The sequence below is a fragment of the Triturus cristatus genome, chromosome 6 (genome assembly GCF_964204655.1).
Source record: "Triturus cristatus chromosome 6, aTriCri1.1, whole genome shotgun sequence".
Taxonomy (NCBI): domain Eukaryota; kingdom Metazoa; phylum Chordata; class Amphibia; order Caudata; family Salamandridae; genus Triturus; species Triturus cristatus.
In genome coordinates, this window is record NC_140589.1 from 616,275,024 (window position 1) to 616,288,221 (window position 13,198).

At 41.0% G+C, this 13,198-nt stretch overlaps 1 protein-coding gene across 1 annotated transcript in view; it reads right to left on the reverse strand.

Annotated features, from left to right (window-relative positions):
* Window positions 1-291: 291 nt before the first annotated feature.
* LOC146817647 (trypsin I-P38-like) overlaps window positions 292-13,198 on the reverse strand; it is a 53,126-nt gene continuing 40,219 nt past the window's right edge. Inside the window, exons 4-5 of the mRNA XM_085611108.1 lie at window positions 12,927-13,063; window positions 292-489 (exon numbers count right to left, since the gene is read on the reverse strand). Of these exons, the coding sequence (XP_085467234.1) occupies window positions 340-489; window positions 12,927-13,063 (287 nt within the window). The 3' untranslated portion in view covers window positions 292-339. The remainder of the gene's footprint in view (window positions 490-12,926; window positions 13,064-13,198) is intronic.

A 13,198-nucleotide genomic window follows, 5' to 3' on the forward strand; every position in this document is an offset into this window, starting at 1 on the left:
CTTTCCATGGATGTCTCAATATGTTTCACTGATATCACAAATGTGTATGCTGGAAGTTGCCACCAATCTGTCAAGCATGTTGTTTGATTAAAACTTCTGATTCTCTTTTAGAGTTGACACAAGCAACCATGCAGTCTCTGAGACGAAATATAACCTTCTAGGAGTATGACACACATGAAGATGCCTCATTACTGACTGCGCCACCTGAGTTATCACATGCCAATTTATGTACACACGAGTTGGACAATATAATATGCACATGTATGTTTCAATAATTGCTTACAACATGTCTTTGTTTCAGGGAACCACCTTTATTATTGCCTATATACTTTCAATGCATTAATTATCAGACATGGTTTGACTGATCCAGGCATTGTAGTTGCAGACTTTGGTGTAAACACCCGGGTAGCCCGCCAGTGCGCATCCTTCTCCAAAAGAGACAACACCCTGAAGCTGTCCGTTGCACTCCAGGGGACCTCCCGAATCTCCCTACAATGGAAAAAGAAAGACTGTGTTTGAGAAATGTAAGATCTATTCGTCATAATAATGTTCGGGGCCTAAACTGGGCTTCAGGCTAGATTGTTACATTAGAAATATTCAACAAGGTATGAATTTTTTTCAAATGTTTTTTCGAAAATGCAATAATTTGTCGTATATAATGCGTGAAAGCTTTCTTCTCTGTTTAGTTCATTTTGGGCTCTGGCATATCTGCAAATATAATATTTTGTACGAAACATGTATGGCAGGCATACTCGGGCACTAGCACTACAACATAGATTACATGAGGATGTGGCATACCAACCAGAGCTGGCATCTTTGGAACTGGGAAAATGGGTTTGAGTCTCGGCGTCGGCTCAACATCCTATAAATCTGGGCAAATCACATAATCTCCCTGTGCCTACAAAAATGAATGTGTACTTGTGTAATGTAACTGGTGCTCATATAAAGCCCACTATGTAAAGCTGCAACAAAAAAAATCCCAAAAGAAAAACTGAAATTGATTATGTTAACTTGCCCCAGGCTTATAGCTGTATATGTTTGGGAGAAATTTTTATTACGCCGTGAATTTCATGCCATGCGTGACATGCAACATTCATGAAATTCTGCCATAATGCCACATTGCGCTGTTCATGACTACATTTTACAGCGAGTGAGTAGGAATGACACAAACACAAGCGGTGTGAGTAACTGCCTCTCACTTTCTGGACATTTGTGTCATTGTCATGCTTTTCTTTACCATGAAATGCCTCCTTACGGGTTAAATCGATGCAAGAACATATTTGGCGCTAAAATATAGCACTAAATGATGGATTCGCATTTCACATAATTAAGATTAATTTCACATAATTATTCCTAAATTCCAAAATTTTGCATAATGACACAATAGCAGATTTTGCACACTTCTAAGCTTGTATCATGATGACCAAATTTATCACTTGGAAGAGTTGAAGCTGGGGCACCATATTGATATTCCCTCAATGATTTCAGTATCTTTTAATGAATGCATTCAAACTCGTATAAAGTGTTAAAGAATTGATCCTATCCAACAATTACATTTCATCATGTCCTTGTTCGTTATTTCAACCGTATCATCATTTCTTTTACAAATTCCTGAATAATATTTATTCTAATACATTCATTCCTCTGTTCTATGTGCCTTTGCCAACACGTTTCATGTCTTCCGTCTACATTTTGTAGGAAAGCATTTTATCTCAACCATTTCAGGATAATATGCTAATTTGGGCACAATTTTTGTTCATTTTTAAAGAATGTTGCTTGACATATCTTTTGATTTGTTGTTTGCCTTAACCCTTGATAAACAGGAGTTCTTCCATTCTTAGCACTGTTGTGCACCCTTATGTTCGATGAGGGCACATTTCAATAAGGTTCTCTAACTTCAATGCTGTCAAGTCATAGCAAGCATTGGCAAAGCCAACAGGTCTCTTATATGTGGTAATCCGAGAGCTATTGGCATTGTCAATGTCTTTTAGCTATGTCTTATGGAGTGGATATATGTGGTGTGGAGTGGAATTATGTTGGATGGACTGAAATTTTTGTTGTGGAACTGTGGGGCATGGAATTGTGTGGTGCTGAGGGGAGTTATGTGTAAAGGAATTATGTGTAATGGTGTGCAGTGGAATTGTGTGGATAATAATTATGTGGTATTGAGTGTAAAGGAATTAGTGGAGTGAGATTGTGTGGCATGGAGTGTAATTATTATTGATGGTGATATTTTGTGTCGTGGAGTGGCATGTTGTGGAGTGAAATTGTGTGGTTTGGTATGGAATTATGTGGAGTGGAATAGAATTGTATGGAGTTGTATTGTGTGGCAAGGAACTGTTCAGCGCTGAGCGAAATCATGTTGAATGGAATTATGTTGCATGGTGTGGGGTGTATTTATGTGGTTTGTTATGTGGCATTGAGTGGATTTATATGGGGTGTATTTATGTGGTATTAAATGGAGTGTAATTATGTGGAGTTGAATTATGTGGTAATGCGAGCAAAGCTTTAGTTGTCTATATTGTAGCTGAGAACTGTGAGGTTAAAAAATCCCCTTTATGCACAGTAACCATTCAGTTTTATGTTGTGTATAGATTTCCAACCTGTCCACTGTTGTGAACAGGCTATTCCAATTGGCCTATTTTAAAAATATAAATAAACATGGACTGAAAGAAAGAGGCAGACAGCAACTCCAGGACTGGACATTGTTGCACTACAGCAGAAAAAATGCTTTGTTTCTCACTGCTGTGACATAATTGAAGTGAATAAAAGCAACCAAACCCCTCATCCACAGCCATTGTCTGTTCAGCATCTCATGTTCAAAACACTCTTGCTACAATAAAAACTTCCGCCCACCATCGGGGACTTCCGCCCACCATCGCGCCCGGAGGCGCAGAAAAGGGAGAGGCTCCCTCGGTGGAGCGGGGGCATTTGAAAGCTTCAGCGAGCTTGCACTTACCTGAGCTCTGTTGGCTGCTCCTGGGACGGCAACGCTGTGGGTTTCCTCCGCCGCCATTGGAGATCATCGGCCGCAGTTGGAGGAAACTACAGCTCCCAGCTTGCCCAGCGCTACACTGGACTTCCGCTCACCATCGCGCCCGGAGGCGCAGAAAGAGGAGAGGCTCCCTCGGTGGAGCGGGGGCATTTGAAAACTTCAGCGAGCGCAGTTAGTAAGCTCGCACTTACCTGGGCTTTGTTGGCTGCTCCTGGGACGGCAACGCTGTGGGTTTCCTCCGCCGCCATTGGAGATCATCGGCCACAGTTGGAGGAAACTACAGCTCCCAGCCTGCCCAGCGCTACACCGGACTTCCGCCCACCATCGCGCCCGGAGGCGCAGAAAAAGGAGAGGCTCCCTGGGTGGAGCGGGGGCATTTGAAAACTTCAGCGAGCGCAGTTAGTGAGCTCGCACTTACCTGGGCTCTGTTGGCTGCTCCTGGGACGGCAACGCTGTGGGTTTCCTCCGCCGCCATTGGAGATCATCGGCCGCAGTTGGAGGAAACTACAGCTCCCAGCCTGCCCAGCGCTACACCGGACTTCCGCCCACCATCGCGCCCGGAGGCGCAGAAAAATGAGAGGCTCCCTCCGCGTCGCGGGACGCGCGCGGGCGGCGCCGGGCTAAGCCTGGGCAAAGGGCGGGCCGTTGTGTGGCCGTTAGGGGGCCGGAGGAGGTCGGGTCGGGCTACCCCCCTAAGTATCGAATGCCCAGATTGAGTGTCAGGTTTCTATTGCTAAGGACCATTGAATTAATCCTTGATTGTGAAGGTGGATTGTATCCATGTAGTATGTTTGTTGCGTAATTGTTTTAAACACTGTGAATATTGCTTGACCTTTATCTTAGTAGGTTTTATGAGGCAAGTAAAAGTCATTGTTTAGTGACAGTTTAGTTATCATTGTAAGCTAATTCCTCCAGGTGCTTCAGTCCATTCCTCGAGGGTTATCTATAATACAATTCCCTTGTTAATTATGGGAAAAAGCAAGACAACTATGGATAACTACCTGGTTAAAATGGTGAGCAAGATTAACAACGAAAGAAGGAAATCATTGGGTAGAGATATTTCTCCAGAAACCTTGCCCCTATCTCCAGAGGATAGTAGTAGTCCTGCCATGGCTGAATCTCTTACTATCGAATCCCCATTAATGGAGATTTCAGCAACTTCAGTCCTAGCTCCATATGTACCAGACCAGGATCCATTAGCTGATCCTGGAGAGATTGTATTACCACACTCTCCCGTTAAGAGAGTAGTAAGGAAATGTAGGAAAGCTCAGAATAAGGATAGGAATGTACATCCTAAGCCAATGTTGGAATTAGGACAGAGAAAAACCAAAATTGTCAAGGAGACTCAGTCCAATACGATGATATGAATTCCGTTTTCCTGGGTCATATAACCGAAATGTTTGAAGCAAAATTAAATCTTACTGTCAAACCATTAGTGGAAAAAATTGACTTTTTAACTGCTGAAGTATCTAGGTTAGGTGGCCTTTTAACTGAAATTAATAAGGCACAGAGTATAAAACAATCAGAGATACTGGACCAACCTGGCCATTCTGCACAGTTGTGTGTACAAGGGGGAGTAAAACCACTTAAACCCATTCCCAAGCCAAGGGAGCCTTCTCGGAAGGACGTCAGTACTATTCAGACTAAAAAAAACCCACCTAGAGCTGTGAGGTCCATTGCCTCAGTGGGAGCAACACGTTCTATTAATCTTCCACCAGACTGTGAACCTTATGTTATAGTTCTTTTAAATGTTCCTCCGTTAGACTCCATGGTACCTAATTTCCGTGAGGAACCTCATGACTCACTCAAATGGAAAACAGTTGCGTGGTTGACTGTGGGTTTCCTACAAATTTGTTTGATCAAATATTGTCTACCAGGCGGGTTTCCTGGATTGGCAAGACAAGGAAAAGGTGTAAGGGGGATTGCGTGATTATAAACTTTAGACACCCTCAACACGTTTTGACTGTTTTACTCAGAGCAGCTTCCTTGGCCCAGGGGGAGAACGATGTGACTGTGCACTCGTTGGGCTATTTTTACAGTCACTTAGATAGAACATTTCAACCTAGTACTATCAAAAATAGGCTCCAAAATACCACTAGAAGCCCAGTCTTTCAAATCCCACTGAAAATAGATATCTGGCATTGAGCACATTGGACAATAATGACTGACTTCCACAGGATGGAAAATCCACTGTAGAAATAATTCCAGATATCCAGGCATGGGGGCAAACTTCGAGCAACGAAGAGTCTGATTTTAACCCCTTACTGGAACGATCCCTAAAGCTGCGGTGTTAGATGAGTTGCTGCATAGCGATAGATTTCATAAAACCAAATGGGGAGAGGTAGACAGGGTGGGAGAGGTATTTGGGGTGGGCGAGGCCACTTGTGGTTATACTAAGATCTCAGAGATATTGTTAAAGGAAAATATCATGAATGATACTCAAGTTGAAGAAGTAAATATTTCAACTATTCCTGCGGACGATACACTATCAGTTACACCCCTACCAAGTGTAGAGGATAGTTTAAGCATAAAATTGATATCTTGGAATATAGCGGGGTTAGTTAGAAACTTAAAGGATGTAGTATGGTGCTCATACACTGAGGACTATGATATAATTTTGCTACAGGAAACTTGGACCGTAGAAATTCCCCATAGACTAGGGTATAAAACCTTTAGCACTGAAGCAATTCCGTCAGTAAGAGGAAGAGCATCAGGGGGGCTAGTCATATGGGTTAAAGCCACTTTGGAAATAGCTGTTACCCAGTTGCCTATCCCCTCTCCTGATCTATTAGGGTTAAATATTGTGACGAGAGGAAAAGAAGTTATGTATCTAACAAATATATACAATAGACCGTATCCATCAAATAAGGAATCGAAGGTGGTAGAACTCCTGGATTCCTTTTTAAATACATTGGGCCCTAGTGCACAGGTAATGGTCGGTGGGGACTTTAATTGTAAGTATGAACCAGTTTTGGGTCTGGAATCTTAATTCGATGAGCAAGATGTTGCTAACGACATCATGCCTTTAGAGCCCACGGGGTCGGTCAAAAGCACTATAGCCGCCACACAGATTTTACAGTTGACCGTGTCCCATGATTTAAGGGCATGTAACGGTCGTTTTCGATCTGATAGACCACCGGCCCCAACTTTCTCGAAAGGTAATTGTAGGTCATATATTGACTTTGTATTGGCCTCAATGAACCTATGGTATCTAATTATTGACTTTAAGATAGATTCTAGGTCAGAGAGTGACCATCTCCCACTTCAGTTATGGCTAGACCCGCAACCTTTTACTTCTAGATTAGTTGGTGAAGCCATATTATACAATATTGATGAGGAGCCACAGTTAACAAACAACAGGTGTGCTCTACGATGGCCACATATCTTGGGGAAAGAAGAGTCACTGATAAATATCTATAATACATTCTCCGAGACTGTAGAAGCATTCCAGAAGACCCTATTGGGCTCAGAGGGCGTCCTAGACTTACACATTAAACTGGTAGATGCGTTAACTCCCCTCTTGAGTAAATTGTGTAAAAAAGGTGGAAATCCAAAAGGGAATTATCATGAGCTAACGAGCCCATGTTATAACAATGATTGTCGGATAGCAAAGTCCAGTTTGATCCAGGCAGTAAAATCTAAGAACCAACTGGATATAAAAAATAGTAGACAGGCTTACAATAAAGCCCAGGCTCAAGCGAAAAAAACTTGGGATGGAATCCTATGGGACGATCTCCTAAGTGCGGCAAAGTTAAGAGACCAGAGTACATTCTGGAATTTAATTTCTAAGGGAAACAAAAAAGGTAGATCACCTAAAGATGTATATCTGGACGAAAAAACTTGGTGTGATCACTTTTCTAAGCTATATTATAACGATACGGAGGGATTGTCCCCAGGGGTCCAAGAGAATAATGTAGACTTGAGCTTTGCTCCCTTAAGCTTTAGCCTAGAAGAAACCACTCAGGCACTACAGGCTGTTAAAATGGGTAAAGCTCCAGGTCCTGACAAAATCTCCGGCGACTTATTGAAGCACGACGGGGGAGTATGGGGGCCGTATATAAATTTCCTGTGTAATTCGATTGTGGCAGGAACACCGATCCCCGAATCATGGAAAGGGGCGGAAATTATAACAATCTTTAAAAAAGGCGATCGTTATGACCCGAGTAATTACCGCCCAATAAGTTTAATTGATATTTTACAAAAAGTTTTTGCCAGACATATTTTAAATAGGCTTTTAGACTGGATCGAGGAGATGAAGATTCTAACCAAATACCAAGCAGGATTCAGGTCAAAAACCAGTACGGTAGACCAGGTGTTTAGGTTTATGTGCATCTGTTGTAAGTATATTAATTTAAGGAAGGGCAGCCTGTATGTAGCGTTTGTTGATTTGAGAGCCGCTTTCGACCTTGTTCCACGCAACTTGTTGTGGATTACACTTAGGAACATGGCGGTCCCAGGCGAGCTCCTTAAAGAACTTATCAAACTACATACAGGGAATTACGCTAAAATCAGATGGGGGAAGGGTGGAGAAATTTCAAGGCCCATATCTGTGGACCGCGGTGTACGCCAAGGATGTGTGTTAGCACCCACACTCTTCTCGCTATACGTTAATGATATCCCTAGCCATTTAAGGAACTGTGACCATGATTCCCCGAAGTTAGGCGGCGAGGCGATTACGTCTTTACTCTTCGCCGATGATACCATTCTCATCTCACAGACTCCGAAGGGCTTACAAAAATTGGTGGATTCCTTTCAAAGCTATTGTGTGAGGAAGGGGTTAGAAATAAACCCATCCAAAACCAAATATATGTCCATAAACCCCCAAAAGTCCTTTAGGAAAAATTTGTTTTTAGATAATGAAAAATTGGAACATGTGGGGAGCTTTAACTATTTAGGATTATTGTTGGACAATAACCTTACATGGAAAGGGCAGCTGGAAAAAAGCAACTTATCCTTTAAACAAAATTCAATGCCTATTTTAAAAGTGCACGGCGCAAGCTATTCTAAAGCCATTACACCGGCACTTGAGGTATTTGAAGCTAAAGCCCAATCAGCAGCCCTTTATGGTGCTGAGCTTTGGGGATGTTGCTGTAAAAACAATTTTGAAAAGGCAGAAAACCATTTTGTACGTAGACTGCTCAAAATTCCGACCAGAAACCCCTTAGTACCAGTGTTCCTTGATATTAATCTTAAAAGGACTGATTACCAAGCCATATTAAGACCATTGTTGTATTGGGTTAGGTTGTGGACAACTTTGGAGTTGGGTGATTACAAGAATGGACTGACTGAAATAATCCAGATCAATGGGCATATGAAAATACCTTGGTTAAAGCATATCTTTATGTGGTACGAGAGGTTAAGGCTTTCCCATTTATGGGAGGTTCCCCAGATTATGACCTCTTTCTCAAAAAAACTTGTAAAGGACACTTTCTGGTCTTATGTCAATTACGAACTAATACATAGTACTTCGATTGGCACATTGACCCAGAGATTTCTGAACACAAAAGATATCCCTTCCTTTGAACAATTTATGGATGAGATAGGCCCACCACTAGCAAAAACACTATTTTTGCAATTTAGATACGGGGTCTTACAGACTTCTGCAACTACATGTAGGTGGGGGGGAAATATGGTACTGATCTATGCACTCTCTGCTCTCTAGGGGCAAAAGAAGATGATGCCCATCCACTCTTCTTTTGCTCGGCTTATAAAAAACCGAGAGATCGCTGTAAAAATTTGGGGGTTAGATCCTATAAAGAGGCAGAGCGCATAATTAAGTCTAATACCTCGCAACTCGTGGTGTTTGGTACAAGTAGATTCTGATTCAACGTGTACCTCATTAGGAAATGGTCTGGCTATAAACTGTAATGTATAGATGTGCCTTGATGCCTATTCTTAATCTGTATAGAATTACTGATGCACTGATCCTCGCAGTTTTAAATGTTTTTAGTATCTGGCTTTTTAGCTAAATTAATAATTATATTTATGTTCTTAAATTGCGGTATAGCTCAATCATGGTCATAACTTAATGATTTATTCCTCCGTTACATGGTTAATTTTAAATATCTGATGGATTATGGTCAAGTAAATATGTGTTTTGTTTTATTTTCTTGTACTTTTGCTTTTAAGGCTATATAAGCCAAAATAAAGTTCAAACAAACAAACAATAAAAACATGACAGCATTCACTACCTGGTATTTTTAAGAAAACATTTATGTAAGTAGACTTTTAGCAAGTTCATACCCCAGGTGTTTAAACTACATTAAAAAAATTGTCAGGTTGTTTATTAGACTCCGCTTATTATATTATATCTACCTATTCAAGAAAATATTAAATATATGATGTCATACAAAGTGGAGGATGCGGTGTTCTTGGGGCATTAAATTATCAATTTCAATGCAGAGTTTCTAATTAGAAAGATTCTATAGTGCCTCTTCCACATTATCAGTGGGTTTTTATGACACTCAATTGCAGCATGGAGGGTTTAAACATTTTACACCAATGAGTAGTAGAGGGTACAGCTGCTTGATAGTTAGAGTGGCATTAAACATATATTAAACCACCAAGTACATTTTAATAAGTGGTGGATGAAGAGGAGCAACATACCTCCCTGCCATGAACTGCAGTCAGGAATAAGGCTGGGATGTGAACCAGACACTGGAATGAGGGTTGGATGCAATAACAGCAAGAGCTAACGAGTAATGAATAATGCATGTGGGCAAGTGGAATAAAATAATAAGAACCCCGAAATTAGCATAAACTGAGTGTAAGTTTAACATCTCTTTGTACTACCTGCAGTAATAGAAGCCAGCTGATGGGTGTCGGAGCCGATTGTGGTGGCTGCAATGCATGAAATGCTCAGCAAAGAAAGCGGAGGTGTACAGGCTCACATGTGTGTTTGTTCCAGCCATTTGCAAACTTCTTGTGCGGAGGAGTGCCGCAGCCAAGATGCGGAAGTTTTATGTTAGCAAACAGGGGTAACAAGGACCATCTTTAATAAAGAGGCTAATCGCAATGTTATTCTAGTGAAGAGCAGCGGCGGCTCCTCCGCTATGGTGGAGGAGGGACACCCCGCAGTGTATAAAGGAAAACTAAAATGATAATAAGTTATGTTATTGTCATTTTAGTTTTCCTTCCTGCTCTGGTGCGGGCGGGGCTGGGTAGGCCAGGCTTGCCAGTGCAGGGGACAGGGGAGGAGTGTAAAACACACTCTAAAGTGTGCCTAAAGGAGGGCAAGTCAAACCATCATGCGCACTTTGCATCTTCCCCACCAGGCTGCATTACATAGCCTATGAAGCAAAATGCAAAGCAGCCATCCCCCTGTCTGAGCGCTGTACCACGACACTCAGACCAATAATAACACTGCCTAAGGCAGCGTTGTGATTGGACAGGGGATTCTGGGAGGCTGGGAGCTTCCTGTTGTGGCACGAAGGAGACGGAGCGGGTGCAGCAGCACTCGGCCGCACCCAGGTAAGTCTGTTTATTTTAATTTTTTATTCCACCCCCTGCTCCCCCCACCCCACCACCCATGCCTAGTAGCGGCCACAACTGGTGAAGAGCTAAATCCTGATACCGTGATAAATATTACTTCATGAGTGTTATGACATTCTTATAGGACCCATTTATGTCAATTTAAACCTCACATACCATATGTAAGACAAAAATAAATATGAGTATGGATGTATGTGTATGTGTACACACATATATACATGTATACACTGCAAGGAACATGGTGAAGTGGTGCCCTGGGAAAGAATGAATCTTATATTTTATAAACACATTGATATACGTAGCATTCACCATAAAAAGACAGAGAGTAGATGGCAACAGTTAAAAAAAAAATTCACAATTGAATATAGATGGAAAGGCTCTAAAATATTTTTCAACATTGGGTGAAAAATACGTGATAATAGATACACACTTCTCCACGAGATTTTAGAGAACACTCATAGTATGTAAGTAAGGGGAATTAGAAAGAGAGAAAAAAGCATCTAATTATATGAATATAGAAATTATGTTGAGATGCTGTAATGAGAAATTGCAAAGAATGCCGTTCAGGGTGGTAAATGTCCTATATTAATGGTATTAATGCATAAAACATCTTGTGGTCAGTCCCTGAAGGGGGCATCAATAACCACTAATGCCTTTATTTCAGGAATGATTTGACAGTGCAATGGTCGAGCCAACATGAGTAGGAAGTGGCTATTATAGGTATTAGTAATACCTTTCTTGCTTGTTAAATTTCCACTAACCAGGTTTTATTTGCTTATTTTGTTCAGTGACCCGATGCCAATCCATATTTTTCACAGTGCTTTTCTCAAATTTTCTTTATATACTCTGATATCCCAAAGCTTACTTTAATGATTGTAATGCCGATGTACTGGCCAGTTTTCTTTTAAGATAGAAACGTACTGTACTTGTATCCTTCTTCACACTAGCCTGTGGCATCTAGATATTTTTGAAAGTGGTGGACCACAAATATCCACTGACATGACAGACACAGGGCAAAACGTGTGAGCCCGACCTCACCCAGAGAGGGCAAGAATGGTTCTCGCCCCAAGAAAATGTTTTAATTGATACAAATAATGCATTCTACTGCACTATTAAAATCAATCACATTTCGTAAAAAGATGTATGCTCTGAAGCGCCAGTCATGAAATATTCCATCATTCACCTTAAAAATGTTTGCGATGATGGTAACAAAATGGTGAATTGTAATTTCACTAAACTATGTCTATGACCCATCATGTTTCATATAATTTTTCTTCACCTCTACATTTCACTTCCATTCATTGTTCTGCCTGGCATGTATCATCATCTCATTATACGGATGCCCACAGTGCACCAAACATTACCACCACCTCATTAATGCTAGGCAGCAGTATACCATGAATGCCCCAATACTGGCCCTGCACTGTCAATCACACTACACATTAATGTGATGCATGGGCTATTAGTTTGGGATTGCTGACATACAGCACTCTGCTTGAGAGCTGCTGGGAGCAGAATGAAGCTTCACTCCTAGAGCATGAATACTCCAAACAAGGGATTCTTAGCCAGTTGACATCCGTGGAGTTTCAGGGGACACTTAATGGAAGCTGGGGACACTGGCCTAAAGAACTTTTATTATTTGAACCTCAAAACAATTAATAAAAAGAGAGAAACAAGTACAGATTAAACAAATATACACATTGTGGAATACTAATGTAATACACAAACAATAAATTCACACAAAAAATACACGAACATCAACATTTTAATTTTAATGGGAAACTTGGAGCTTTTAAAAATGTGTATTATTTTTAAAAGAAAAGACAAAGTAATATGCTTGACTCTAGCATGCCAGTGTCTCTTTGCCTCATAGTACATGCTCTTTTTTTGTCGGCGCAAACCAGTGTTGCTTCAATTGAGGTCTCTAATAGTCCTTACTAAATTCCATTTGCTGTACATTCACTGCCCCCAATGATTAAGATAATGATAATGATACCGACTTACTGTTTAGCTTCCAATTATAAATTTCTTCACATTATCAGAGCGTTTTAAAGTTTTGAATTTTCCAGATTTGCTTTTATGTATATATATATTTTATTAACCTTCTGATGTTATTTAATCTTATCAATGTCGCAGACTCCCTAAATAGATGTAACAAACTCCCCATGGGTCCACAAACCACTGCTCTAAACTTCAAAAACTGCATACCTGTAATGACTCCCCTGGACTGATACCCCATTCCACAGACAGGTTTTCTCTGTCACTCCAACATTCTGGAGCTGAGGAGCAAAGCACTGAACAATTTCTCACCTTGAGAGTGACAGGGACGATTTGAGGATTGGCACTAATCACCTAACTTCCTGGGAAAGCCATCCTCACTACAATGTGTAACATGAAGTTCTATAGTGCAGGCATCTGCTGGGTCTACTGTTATTCTTACCTGGCAGGAATCTTGTTGCCCGCGCATAAATCCGGCACACATCATGTTGCTCGTGTAGAGAGCTGGATAAGACTCCTCACACAGTCCATTGGAAATAATTGGCAGCTTCAGGCATTGGAGAGCATCTGCACTCATTTCTGACACGAGAAGGCAACATTTATCTATTAATTTATTTATTTGGAGCTGAAGCATTTCTTACATAAATTCTGGAAATAGCAATAAATTGGTACCTAAGTATTTATTCAGTGATCTGAGAGGAATAATAATACCTT